This window comes from Meleagris gallopavo, chromosome 22 (genome assembly GCF_000146605.3).
Source record: "Meleagris gallopavo isolate NT-WF06-2002-E0010 breed Aviagen turkey brand Nicholas breeding stock chromosome 22, Turkey_5.1, whole genome shotgun sequence".
Classification (NCBI taxonomy): Eukaryota; Metazoa; Chordata; class Aves; order Galliformes; family Phasianidae; genus Meleagris; species Meleagris gallopavo.
Window position 1 is genome coordinate 13588710 of NC_015032.2, and position 13083 is coordinate 13601792.

Sequence of the window (13083 nt, forward strand, 5' to 3'; positions counted from 1 at the left end):
TTGGCACTGCTGTGGGGTTTTAATGGGTACGGGAGGTTCCCGGGGCACAGGGCGCGTCCCGCCCGTTCGCAGCACCAAGCCCCGGGTGGTGTGGAGTGGGGCAATGCTGTGGGGTGGGAGGCTGCAGGGTGGGGATGGGGCTTCCCGGGCAACGCCGTTCTTGGGGTGGGCTGGATCCCCGCACCGTGCCGTGTCCCTGCTCTGTGCCATGTCCCCACTCTAAGCCAGGTCCCCGTGCCATGCTGGGTGCACACACTGAGTTCAGCTGCCTGGGCACATCAGCTCCGGGGTGCAGCACAATCCCACCGCCCCCTGTGAGCTCCCTCACCCACCGCTGGGGGAAACTGAGGCATGGGCAGCAAGTGCTTTTGGGGCGTGGTGCCCGGTTGTGAGGGTAGCTCCTGGGCACCTCGCTGCTATCCACAGCCCTGTCAAGGGGCTGGGAAGCAAAGGGCAGGATGGGGCTCGGTGCAGCGGGAGCTGCATGGCTCCAGACAGTGCTCAGCTCCTGATATCCCTGCAGCGCTTGGCTCTGCCTCACTCAGCTCTCCCGCAGCCTGCACCGCAGCACAGCCCCAGCCCCAATGCTGCAGTCAGCGGCACAACCTTTATTTCTACAGCAAGTCCCCACAGTGCGAGGCACCAGGACAGAGCTGGCTGTCCCCTGCTGGGCACAACTGCACCTAGCAGCCTCCGCTGGGCTCTTGGGGGATAAATACAGCGCTCCGTGCAGCGCCCCGCTCCAGCCAGCATCCATCTGCATCCGTCCCTGCTGAACGCCCCGTGGCTTTACGGATTCGCCGCTGCGCGGCCGCGCGTCCCCAGGCTTCGTGTCCCCTCAACTGCCCGGCTCAGGGCTGGCAGAGCTGCTGCAGGACGTGGGCGATGCGCCCCGGGGCTGCGGGCGTGCAGAGCTGGGGGCAGCCCCTAAGCAGTGCAGGACCCAGGCGCTGGGCGTGATGGAAGAGCTCTCGTGCAAACACCGGCTCCACCTACGGGACACGGAGCTGCTGGGAGGATGGGGTCCATGCCTGGCACCGCGGATCCCCATCGCCCCACTGATGGGCACAGCCGTCAGCAGCCCTGCGTGTACTCACGTGGGCCATGATGAGCTTCTGGAGGTGGCGGCCGGTGCTGGTGGGATACTCCTCACCAAAGCACAGGTGGATTTGGTACTGTGGGGCTGGCTGCCCGTGGCTCAGGTATCTGCGTAGCTCTGCAACACCGCACAGGGATGGGACCATCCCTGTAGCCCCATAGCGATCCCCCAAAGATGGGAGCCATGATGGGGATGGGGCTGACGGTCCCCAGGGCTGCGTGGCAAGGCAGGTACTTACCCTCCAGGAACTGCTGTGTGTCCAGCAGTTTGTAGGTCTTCTCCCGCTCCAGCTTGTTGGGCCAGTCCCGGTGTGGGGCCAGCGGCCCATTCCAGTACACCCTGCCCTGGCACTGCCGCTTCATGAAGACCCCCTCGGGGGCCACCCACAGCAGCACCCCACGCTCCAGGTGGGGCAGCAGCCTCTCCAGAACCTCAGTCACAGCAACTGTCCACCCGCCACCTCCCAGCGCACGTGGTGGGGGGAACTCGATCTGCTCCATGCAGGAGGTGCCGTAGGGACCCTCAGCCCGCGAGGCGATGCGGCAGCCCTCGGCTGTGCGGGTGGTGAGCTCCTTCACCAACACGTCGCAGTAGTACAGGCGGATGTGCAGCCAGCAGTCTGCAGGAAGCGGGGGTCAGTGTGGGGCTGCGGGTCTCGGGGGACTGCAGCCTGGCTGGCACAGCTCCTACCTGAGTGGTTGACATCCTCGGCAGGGAGGAAGGATGGGGCCCTGGGGAGCAGGTGGCTGCGGGTCGGGCTCCAGCCATAGAAGATTCCCCGCACGTGGTACCCTGGGTTGGGGTGGAGGTGGTGTGGGCGCAAGGAGAGCAGAGTGGCTCCTGCAGAGCAGTGATTGTACCCGTATTCAGTCCCACCCTGTGACCCCCGCATCACCGTGGCCCTTCTCTCACCTCGCTCTGCCGGATGGGCAGTTAGCAGGGGTAATGTGGGCATGTGGCACGTTCCTGCTGTGCCTCGGTGGCTCTCCTCGGCCATGTGGCCCTGGGGATAAGAGTAGCCACAGTGAAGGCAATGAAGGATCCTGAGCCAGCTCCTGCTACCCCTGGACCCCAGGTATGGGGAACCAGGATGGATGCTGGATGCGGGCAATGGGAGCAGACACAGAAAGAGGGGATTTGGGGTCCCACCTTCCCACGAGCCCCCTGGTGGGGGATGACTCACCTGTGAGTCCTTGCTGGTTGTGGGCTGCATTCTGCCATCCTTCTCATCCTTCTCTGCAGGGAACAGGGAACAAAACACTGAGCCCCAAAAACAGCACGAGGAAAGCCAGCCCAGTCCTGACCCCAGCACAGCAATTTGCCTGAGCACAGCCCAGAGCTCTGCAGAGGACGAGGAGCGGGGAGGAAGGGGACGGAGCGGTGATGCCCATAGGATGTGGGACACAGGGGAATGGCACAGCAGCCTGGCAGGGGGTACCTGCATCCCGGGTGCCATCACACACGATCTGGTACACCTTGTAAGGCTCAGAGATGTCCAGCTGGCTCCGCTCGGGCACCTCCTGGAAGTCGGTGCTTTTGTTGAGAGCGCAGCGCAGCCGCGTCTTCCAGGTGGATGGGTCCGCCTTGTCCGTGCCCTCGTGGTATTTGCCCTTGTAGACGGCCCAAGCCTGCGGGAAGAGCGGGGGCTGCGCTGGGCACGGGGATGGGAGGAGCCCGGGGGGTGGGTGGGAGCCCGGAGCTGGGGGCTGGAGGGGATGGGGGTTCGAGGGGGCACAGAGCCGGTGCGGAGAGGATGGGGGGGAGGCTAGACGGCTGGGCATCGGGAGTATGGGGGGGTGGAACATGGTTGAGCAGCGGGGTCCGGGGGTGCGAACGGTGTCGGGAGGCGCACGGGGTGAGCGCAGCGCGGAGCGGAGGCACACCGGGGTCGGTGCTGCGAAGTGGGGGGACGCGGAAGAGGGCAGCGGGGACCGGGTGGGCACAGGGATGGTGCTGCGGGGATTAGGGGGAGTGCAAGAAAGCAGCGAGGAGGAGATCCGAGGGAAGCACGGGGCGATGCAGCGGGGATGTAGGGGGAGTGAGGCCGGTGGAGGGGCTCCGGGGGGGCTCTGGGAGTGGCCGTACCCTGAAGAGAGCGGCGTCCTGCTGCTGCCGGTAGTCCTGCTTGGCCGCGTGCTTCCAGGGGATGCGGAAGAGCGTCCGCTCGCGGTTCTCCCAGCGCAGCCCCGGGTAGCGACCGCTGTCGATCTGCGCTATCAGCCACTCCTTCAGCCGCATGGGAGACCCCGGCTCCGCCATCCCGGCTCCGGCCCGGCCCGGCCCCGCCACCCTCGGGAACGCGCGGCGGCCCTGAAAGCGAAAGCGCGGCGGGACCCGGCCTTTCGCTTTCCCTTTCCTGACGCCGCTTTCGGTTCGCTGCCGCCCCGGGAAGGCGGCATCCCGGCCCGAGGGGAGGGCGCAGCGCACCCGGGGCACCGGGACACGTCGGGACACCTCGCTTCCCGCAGTGCCCTGGGGCTGTGCTTGGGCTCAGAAAGAGTGATAATGCAGTGGCAAAGCTGCCCAGGGCGTGGTGGCGTCACCGCCCGTGAAGGTGTCCCAGGGCCGTGGGGATGTGGCACTGAGGGACGTGGGCAGTAGGCATGGTGGGGTGGGCTGGGGATAGACTTGGGGATGGATCATAGAGGTCTTTTCCAAGCTACGTGATACCACGGAGCCAGGCTGGTGCGAGCTGCTGCAACAGTGATGATGGCTCTACCAATTCTTTCCTCCACTGCACTGTGCACTGTGCCTGGGGGGCTGACACTGCAGCTCCATCACCGCCCCATTGGGTTTCATTTCCAATTCTGAGTAAGAGAAAGTTACCTCTGGGCCAGCTGTTCTGAGCTGGAAATCCTCAAAATGAATAAGCGGTGACACAGTGCCAGGCTCTGGCCTTCCCCTCCCTGGGGTTTCCCACAGGGTGTGGGGATGGGGCACAGCCACGTGGCACAGGGCACAGCCAGGTGCCAGTGCTGCACAGGGCAGTTTGGGGACAGGGGGCAGGAGCCTGCTGGCCCTGGCAGTATACAGCCACCCTGCTTGGGCCAGGCCGGTGTTACAGGGACACTGGAAGGGGATGCAGAGCACAGGAAGCTGCTGTGACCTCCCCACCACAAACATGGGATTTCCATCAGGGCTCAGATGTGGACTGAGCACCAGCCCTGTTTCAGCCCTTGCAAGGTAGTTTGGCAGGGACAGCACCTGGCCCCTCCTCACCCCTTACTGGTGTGATCCAGGTGCTTTATTCCATGAAAAGGGGGCAGGGGTTTTGCAAAGGAGGATTCACATTACTCCTTTGTGCACTGAGATGGTTCCAAGGGGTTGCTGCCATCCTGGTGGCTTGCACAAATTGGTTCCAAGTCCTCAAACTAATCTAAGCTCATCAGGCAGTCCCAACATGGCCATAACAGCCCTTATCAGCTGGGGAATTCTCCACTCCTCACAGAGATGGTGACGTGCAGGACCCAGGGATGCAATTAGCATGCCAGCAGGGAAGATGCTCAGCAGTCTGTTCCCCTATCGTGCTGCTCCCTGCACAGGAAAGGTGAAGCTGCTTAACCCTTCTACTTTCAATGCTGAAATGCCTTTCAAAAAGCAGTCAAACATTAACTCACATCTAATGCTGCCCTTGCCTGTATTTTTCCAGTTGTGCAAACTGGATCTGCCAAAATAAATGTTTTGCAGTGCTGCAGACCTGGACCCGGAGGTGCTGCTGCTGCTCTGCATGTGGACTTGGTGTGGGTTTATTGCACGGACCAGGAAATCCTGACTGTTAATGCAGAATATCTGGGTGTGAGGTTGCCAGGCAGCATTGGGCTGGAGCCCCCCCTTCCATCTCCTCACTGTGGGGTGAGGGAGGGGGGAAGCAGTAGGGGAGGGTTCTGCAGAAGCGGTGTGGGTGGTGATAAGTTACTGTACTGAAAGTGAATGAGACATTGAGGGTGCCCAAAAGTGTGGCAGAGCTCCTACCCTACGTGGCTCCAGGCACCCCATGCAGCACCTGCAAGCATAGAGGGGCACTGAAGACACCCATCAGCCACCACAGGTGATCCTGATGGCCCACCTGGTAGCCCAGCATCATCTCCACCTGTAGCTGCCATGGTGTGAGGTGTTAATAGCACAAGGCTGGGGAAGAGCAGGGTTTGCAGCTCCTGGTGTGGGTCAGCCTTCCTGCAGCTCCCAGCAGGCTTCAGCTCTGTGGTGCAAAAAAGGTGTAGCAGAACAATATCCATGTGAGTACTTATTTGCTCCTGCCCAGCCACACAGCCCTGTCCCCTGCAGCAGCAGTAGGGCTCCTGGCTCCTGTCCTGAGCAGAACTCTTTTGAGCAGTCTCTGCTCTGCAAACTGGAGACACGGGTGTCTTCTATGGGTGATGCTGTCAGGGTATGGCTGGGTGCTGCTCACATAACTCCAAGCTGCATTTGTAGGGCTGCAGTTGCCCTCAGGCCCCCAACAGCAACACAGGCTTCTCATTTCCTGGCTGGGAGAAGAGAATCACCCTATGGAAGGAACCTTCTGCCCCAGCTCCCCCTCTGTGTCCCAGGCAGGTCAATCTGCATTACACAGAAGTTTAATACTACAAGGACATAGAAAGTATTTAAGCAAAATAGCTTAAGGCTCTGCTTTAGTGAGGTCTGGCGAGGTTAAACATTTATTTCCCACCATTTAAAGATTGTGCCCTGGGATCGGTGGGAATGCGGTGCAATGAACACTGAAAGCTGCAGTGTTTGCTTGAGGCTTGTGCTTGGCTGGCCTGGAGCACCAGTACAGCATGATTAGCTTCTCCTGTGTGCCCCTGCACTGCAGCCACCTCGGTTCTGGAAGCTTGCTGCTGCTGGTGGGAAAACTGCTCCGAGGAGTCAGCAAGATCTCCTGCACCTTGTGTGCCCCTGAGGCCCATGCAGCTGGTGTTGAAGTGCTAAAGCTGCTGTCAGCATCACCTGGGTGCTGGGAAGCCCTGTCTGTCACTGCCACGGTGAACTGGGAACTGTGATCTGTGTTTCTGCCAGATGTCCCCCACACCAGGCACTAATGGACTGATCCTGCAGAGTACAGCAGTGTGAATGAATCCCTCCCCCAATAGCTGAAAGCCAGGACAGAAGATGGCACGCTTGAACCCAGAGAGGAGAAGGAAACTGGACTCGTTGTGGCTCTGCGATGTGGCACTTCTCTGCTGTTGCAGCTCCTTAGTCTTTACCAGGCCATGAGGTGATCCGGGCTGGGATCACTTCAGACAAGCTGGAATGCAGGAGAACGTCCTCTTCACCCGTAGCAGGAAGGGAGCAGTGCTCTTGATGTCCCTGGCTCTTGGTACCAGTCCTTGCCGAGCTCCCTCTGCTTGAGATGCTCTTCCTCTCCCCACTGGTAGCAGGGCCTTGATTTCTTCCTCGTCATTGAAAGGGGACGTCCCATACCTCTGCTTCAGGTGCCTGCGCATCTGGGGAAAAAGGGAGAAGCAGAATAGCATGCCCGTGTCAGAGTGTGAATCCAAGCAAGGGGTGTAGGGAAGGGATCTGATGCATTGTCCCTGCTCTGTCCTGCATCCCACCTTGCGGGCTGCACTGCCACTGAACTCCTCCAGCTGCTGCTTGAAGCCAGGGTTGGGGTTGGCAACAGGTCGCACGCTTCTGATGGCCTCCAGCACCTCCTGAGAGCTCATCTCTGTGACAGCCATGACGTAGGCAACGACGATGGTGGTGCTGCGGGAGATCCCAGCCAGGCTGGCAAAGGAAAGAGCATGTGGGCCACCATCTGCAGTGTGTGCTCCTGGCTGCTGCCCGGACCCCATGCCTGCCCCTATTCCTGCCCCTTCTTCCACTCCTGTGCTTCAGCTATTTTGGTTCCTCTTCTCAGCAAACTTGCTCTCTGAGAAGCCAAAGCCCTTCCAAGGTCCTCTTGATCAGTGTCTATAAATACGACCTGCTCCCCAGGGGAAGTGAAAGCAGCAGCCGCTGCCTGGAAGCCTGCCACAAACTGCTCCTTCCTCACTTGCTCAACTGCAACAAAAATCTGCCCCTTTCTAGTGGTTCTCCATCCCCCAAGGGGCTCCTCAAATCCTGCTCAGCTAGGGTCTGCAGCTGAGCCTGAGGGTGGATTCTGAGTGGGTTCGTGGATATTGGGATCCTGGCAGACATGCGCAGCTACAGCAGGGGTTCTGCCAGCAGGACCACTTCTGTGGGCTTGGCTGTGCTGTGCTGGGACAACATGGTGTTACATGTGGATAAAGAAGTTTTACCAGTGGACGAGGCAGTTCCCTCCTTGCAGGCGACACTGGTGGATAAAACTGATGCATTCCTTGAAGTGCTTCTTGCTAGCAGGAAAAAGAGAACAAGCAGAATAAGGACTACAGGCGTGGAACCAGATTTTTAGGCTGCAGGTGGTGCAGCCCTGAGAGTTTGAGGACAAAGCACTAAAATAAAAAGCCTGTTACTTTACAGGCCCCATCTCTAGCTGCTGAGACCCAGGCAGCTTAGTGCTCATTTCCCAAGGAAAGGTCCATAGCCCTCTTTGGCTGCTCGCACTCTGAACATGCCACTGCTCTTGGCCAGCTCTGTGCCTTCCCCTGCTCTCCAGGCAGCTCTGCCTGGGTTCCCGGGTGGGATGCTCATTCCTTCTCTGCATCCCATTGTGCTGGCCTCACTGAGAACTCACATGCTGGCCTCAGGTGTGTCTGGCAGGGGAATGCGGAGGTAGGTGATGTCCTGCAAGACATAAAAGGAACACAAGAAGCTCAGCCACTGGTGCCTTGCCCCTGAGCTCCTCTTGGGCCCTGTTCCCACAGCACAGCTTTGCTCTGGGACAGGGCTGCGCTCCTCCTCAGCAATGCAGCAGGAAGAGCAATGGGGGATGAAAGCTTAGGGAGAGGGTGGAAAATGAGATAAGGTTGGAGAGCTGGAAATCTTCTCATCAGCATTCAAGGCCAGGTTATATGAACCAGCAAGCTTCCTAGAGAGCAGAGGGGCTGCCTCATTCCTCTGAGACTGCTGCTGGGGAGAGGTGGATGTGCCATGGGATGCTCAGAGTTGGAAGGGGGCGATGCTGCAACATGGAGAGAGCTGCAGAAATCTGCATGCTGGCATCGGGCAGAGGATCTTACCTGCAGCAGGGGCTGGGGAGATTCATGGATTGACACGATGTGGGTGATCTTGTTCCGGCTTAGCTGCTCCAGGTCTTTGGCATCTAAAGGATAAAACTTGATATTAGCATGTATTTATTTCTCACCCTCCTCTTCCCACAAGCATGTCCGCTGCGCTCCTGCAGACAAACCAGCACGCAGAGCTGTGCTCTGGAGGAACAGCTGCACTACACCCCCTGCATGCATCTACGCACTTGGTAACACAGCAGACACAGGCAACTACGCAAACGCTTCTTGGAAACCTGGGAATGCAAACCCAGGGATACCAAAACAGAGACCTACTCCCTCCAAAGGCACTTGACCTTGCTGCTTGGGTGAAAATTCCCTTCTGCATGGAAAAACACTCTCTTATGCAAGCAAGCAGCTTTGCACTTGCCTCTGCTTGTTCACTAGCTTAGGGAGGAAAGAACATGCCTTATGTTGACATTGCTTTCACACATGCACTTGTAGTAAGGAGACTTGCTGCAGCCTGGCTGATCTGCTTTATCTTACAGACTGCAGGAGCAGGGCTGCAGCCTTTCACATCAATGCTGTTTGGCATGGCCAGAGGGATCTACAGAAAACAACTGCGATTTGGAACACTTTGCATGCATCCTTCTGCAATTGCATGCACAGAGATCAGGTATCCTCAGCTTTCTGGGGAAATGACCTACTTTTTACTAATGCTATCATCCTCTGGTTGTGATTCTGGTCACTGGTCTAGCACAAAAGTTCTGTTGGGAGCAGAGCCTGCTCATCTTGCTGGCTAAGCAGCTTTGTAGCTGTTTTCCTTTCATGACACGACCCGCTGATACTGCACAGACTGCTGGAGATGGGTACTAATATTTTCTGGTGTAAAACCTTGACCCAAGAATCTGAAATATGATGTGCTAATGGCATGATGTGAATATTTAATTGTGGTGAGCCTCAAGAGACATGCCTCATGTTAAGAGTCCATGCTGTGCGTGCAGGAGCAGGAGGTGGGGACCCTCTGTCCATGGACTCATACATCAGCTGTCACCTCCCCACCCAAGTCCAGCAGTCAACATGACAGCAATTAGTGACACGTCTATAAAGGCTTATTATGGCTGGAAAATGCTTTCAGTCAGAGAAAATGCCTCTATGAGCAGTCATCACCCTGAATTTCTTGGTGGAGAAATGCTTTGGTGGCATCTGGCCAGGCCCAGACACTGGTGGTTGCTTGCAGTAACTTCTGTGATGGGCCTGGAGTTGGGTCCTCCCCATTTGCTCCCTGCAAGGCTCCCAAACAGTACCTGCCAGAAGCAGCTCCTCTAACCCTCGCCCCAGACATGCTCCCTTTGGATGCTGAGGGGTGAGGAGTGTTTTTGTGGCAGGCTGCTACCAGCCAGGCTGCCTGGCCACTTCCAAGACATTTCCTTGCCAATTCATGCCAGTGTTTTTGAATGCTCTCAGCACTTCCAGCCGGGATAAAGTCATCAAAAGAGCTGTTGGGAAGACAACAATAAATGCTGTTTTTTCATGGCAGATGCCAGTCCTTAGTCATGAGTGACTGACAGTGATAATCCATTGTAACAGCGAATTGGTGTCAGAACGTGACTTGGCCTGTGGGAGCAACACCCAAGTGTGTGCAGCCCCTTTCTGCCTGGCTGCTAAAATGTGGGGGAGCTGAGGCTTTTGGGAGGGCTTTTGGTCTCAGTGATGTCCCTGCTCTGCTTCATGTCACAGCAGAGGTGCATCTGCTGGGGTCTTCCCTAGCAAGGTCGTGGCCCTGCTCAGCCCTTGGGTTCCTGAGATCTCAGGGAAGCTATGATAGAGAGAACAGGATGAAAAGCAGCTTTTATCCATCAGCAGGAAGAAGAAGCCCCTGAGCCTTCCCAAAGCAGCTGGGACAAGCCCTGGGAAGCCAAGCAGAGCCAACCCGGAGCAGCACAGGCAGAGGCACCAAAGGCATGCAGGTGGGGAGCTTCCTTGCAGCACGAGACCATGAGGTCAGGGAAACTTTGCGGGGACTTCTCAGCAGTGTGGGGCTCTGCTTACCAATGAAGTTTCCCAAGTAAAGGCCAGGGAGGATCTGCAGGACACAGAGAAAGATTTCAGTCTGTAAGCATTGAACAAGTGCCATGGTACCAGGTGCACTGGGGTTCCCTGTCTTCCTTAGCAGTGTTCACCACATGCTTTCCCCCTCCGGACTCCATCCCACCCCATGCTGCTGCCTGGGCTGTGTCCAACACACCTAATCCTGCCCTGACAGAGCTGCATGGACACAGGCTCCTGCACATGGGGCTGACAGCAGCACAGTGGGGTATGGGATGAGCACAGCTGCTCAGTGATGTCTGTCATTCAGAAGCAGAGCCTGCAGAGGACTTGAGCCAGGGTGAGCCTGGCCTCAGTCAAAAAGGCAAAAGTCCTGCCATTAAAATGAGTGCCTAAATCACCCCTCTGCTGTCACCTCACTGCCTCAAGGCCTGGAGCAGCAGCAGTACCCAGAGAAGGACAAGATCTAGGATAGCCCTGATCAGTGCTGGCAGAGTAGGGAGCGATCAGACATGATCTCCCACAGCCCCAGCTCTGCTCTGCTCTACAAGGAGTCCATTTCCAATAGGCCTGGGACAGATTGCTCTGGACACTGTATCTTAAGTTTATTTGCCTTGAATAAATTTCATTTATTTTAATGAAAAGGCAATTACTTGCCAATGCCTCTATTAACAGTACTCCAAATTACAGAAGTGAGATACCATGCATCCATTCCTACCTTCAGTTATTTTATATTTCCCCTCTTTCCCATTACAGAAAAATAGGATTAACAGTCTGTACACACTTGTGTGTGGCTTGGTTCACTTCCAGCTTCTCTCTGCTGCATGTTTGGTAATGCTTGCACTTATTTCACTGCCCATGCTTGGAAACATTAGAACATTTATTGTTCTAATAGCTTTAGGAATTTTTTGTTTTTTGTTTTGTTTTTTACAATTCCTAACATTTTAGATCAATTTTATATTGACAGGGTGCCTGTATGTAACTTTCAGCAAGTGCACTGAAAATGAGATGGTAAAAGAGCCATTTAGCAAGGCCAGCTCCCAAGGGCAGGACAATGAGCCATGAATAATGGCACATTCCTGTCCCCAGTAACTTTCTGATAGGCTCCTCGCTGAATAAAATGGGGCATTGCAGCTCCATCTTAAACACTGAAAACTTTCCCAGATAATGAGTGGCTATAGATTGAAGGGGATTATTAAAGCAGAAAGAAGATATCTCTGCTCACCTGTGACCCAGGAAAAGCTCAAACAACCAAAAAATAGAGCCTGTCCCCTCCATCAAGCGATGTTCTGAGCACTGTGCAGAACCCTGTGCCAGCAAGCACAGGGTGGCACCATCAGCCTCTGGGTCTAACAGAACTCCTTGGCAAGTGATTGGAAGCTTGTGCCTTTCTTTTAAAGGTGTTGGAAAAGTTTCCTGCCTCCCTCAGAGGGGTTTGCTGTGACCTCCTGTCCTCTACACTTTAGAGAGTGCCCACCAGTCCTGTTCAAAGCATGCATGCCCCAGCTGAAGTGGCTGGAGGTGGCTGTCAGGACGAGCCCTTGCTGCAGCCTCACACAGCATCCCTGCCGGCTTCTGATTTTGCTCAGCCTGCGGATAAACAAGCTTTTCCACCAGCTGTGCCTTGTGCCAGTTTCAGCATCAGTGTGGTGGCTCCCTGGCACACGTAACACTGCTCAGCATCACAAACAGAGCCCGACCAGCATCTCCCACCTCCAGCGCTACAAGCCTGTTCTGCAGCACCCAGCTCTGCAGACCTGCACCCCAGCGCTCCCTTTACCTTGCTCATGCCATTTCCCATGGTCTGCAGCACGTGCCCTGGGATAGGGGGGGAGCAGGTGTCCTTGTCCCCGATGCTACTGTCCTCTCTGTCCCCAGATGAAACTGCTGTCCACGCTCTGGATGCTGCCTGGGAAGGTTTCTGTCATGAAGAGCTTGCTCCTGTGGGACAGCTGCTTGTGACAAGGGGCTCGATTGCAGCACAGAGCCCAATCCCTCAGAAGAAGGAGAGACAGAAGAGACCTCGTCCGCTTCCCCTGCGTCTTCTGCTAAAGCCCTTCCCCAGCACCCGCCTCCCTCGCACCGACTGCTCCTTCTTACCGGGAGGAGACAAAGGAGGAGAAACTCCACCTCTGAGCGGTGGTGTGGGAGCTCTGTGCTGTCTGCTGACAGCCGCTGCTGCCAGCGCAGACGGACAAGGCTGCAGTGTGAAGAGAAGAACAAAACCTTTGTCCTGTTTGATCAAGGGCGGTCTGTTCGGCCCAGCAGCATGCCCAGCCCTCGCTGTGACAGTGGTGGGGGGATGAGACCCCTATAGACCAGCAGGCTGGCAGCGACAGCTACTCCACCCGTCCACTGCACTGATGGCACAGGGAAGTGCCATCACCTGTCCCTGAGTACTGCTGACGTGGCTGCAGAAAGCTCAGTGCTGGCTGTGGGCCTGGCTTAGCCTCCTATTCAGGACACCTAGTCCACCCACAGCCCCAAGCTGCACCCACCCCAGAGACAGCTGGGTGTCACAGGGGCAGGGGACGAGCTCACAGCATACCAGGCACAGCTCCAGCACAACCCCAGCACCCTGCGGCCGGGGCGGGCCTGGCGGGGGGGAGGGAGGGGAAGTTGAGGACTACGGGGGGAGGGCGAGGCCTGCAGGGTGGGGCCGAGGCCCGCAGGTGCTTCTTAGGCCCAAGTGGAAGCGGGCCCGGGGCGCTGCGCCACCGTTGCCATGGAGACGGCGCGGCCTGCTGGGCCCGCAGCATGGCGGAGCTGGCGGTGAGCGCTGCCCGGCTTCCCTGCCGCTATGCCGGTCCAACCCGGCTCTCCTCACCGCTTTTCCTCTCTTCCCTCCCC

The 13083-nt window shown here is 57.3% G+C and overlaps 2 protein-coding genes across 5 annotated transcripts; both read right to left on the bottom strand.

The window, feature by feature from the left end:
• Nucleotides 1-588: 588 nt before the first annotated feature.
• LOC100540040 (interferon regulatory factor 4-like) lies at nucleotides 589-3677 on the bottom strand. 2 transcript variants are annotated; one of them, XM_019622346.2, is made up of 8 exons: nucleotides 3185-3677; nucleotides 2538-2727; nucleotides 2283-2335; nucleotides 2012-2102; nucleotides 1790-1939; nucleotides 1338-1718; nucleotides 1098-1216; nucleotides 589-992 (listed from the first exon to the last, which is right to left on the bottom strand). In XM_019622346.2, the coding sequence occupies exons 1-8, from the start codon at nucleotides 3356-3358 to the stop codon at nucleotides 852-854; spliced, it is 1299 nt and encodes a 432-aa protein (XP_019477891.1). In that variant the 5' UTR covers nucleotides 3359-3677; the 3' UTR covers nucleotides 589-851. The 2 variants fall into 2 exon arrangements, with proteins under 2 accessions (XP_019477891.1, XP_010720923.1); XM_010722621.3 differs by having other exon boundaries at nucleotides 1790-1891; nucleotides 3185-3664.
• Nucleotides 3678-6254: 2577 nt separating this feature from the next.
• On the bottom strand, nucleotides 6255-13028 carry DUSP15 (dual specificity phosphatase 15). 3 transcript variants are annotated; one of them, XM_010722622.3, is made up of 9 exons: nucleotides 12782-13028; nucleotides 12334-12433; nucleotides 12014-12174; nucleotides 10237-10270; nucleotides 8200-8282; nucleotides 7755-7804; nucleotides 7339-7413; nucleotides 6652-6823; nucleotides 6255-6540 (listed from the first exon to the last, which is right to left on the bottom strand). In XM_010722622.3, exons 3-9 carry the CDS (start codon nucleotides 12032-12034, stop codon nucleotides 6328-6330), a joined length of 648 nt encoding a protein of 215 aa, XP_010720924.1. In that variant the 5' UTR covers nucleotides 12035-12174; nucleotides 12334-12433; nucleotides 12782-13028; the 3' UTR covers nucleotides 6255-6327. The 3 variants fall into 3 exon arrangements, with proteins under 3 accessions (XP_010720924.1, XP_019477892.1, XP_003212133.1); XM_019622347.2 differs by having other exon boundaries at nucleotides 12732-13028; XM_003212085.4 differs by lacking the exon at nucleotides 12782-13028 and having other exon boundaries at nucleotides 12334-12722.
• Between the last annotated feature and the right edge of the window lie 55 nt (nucleotides 13029-13083).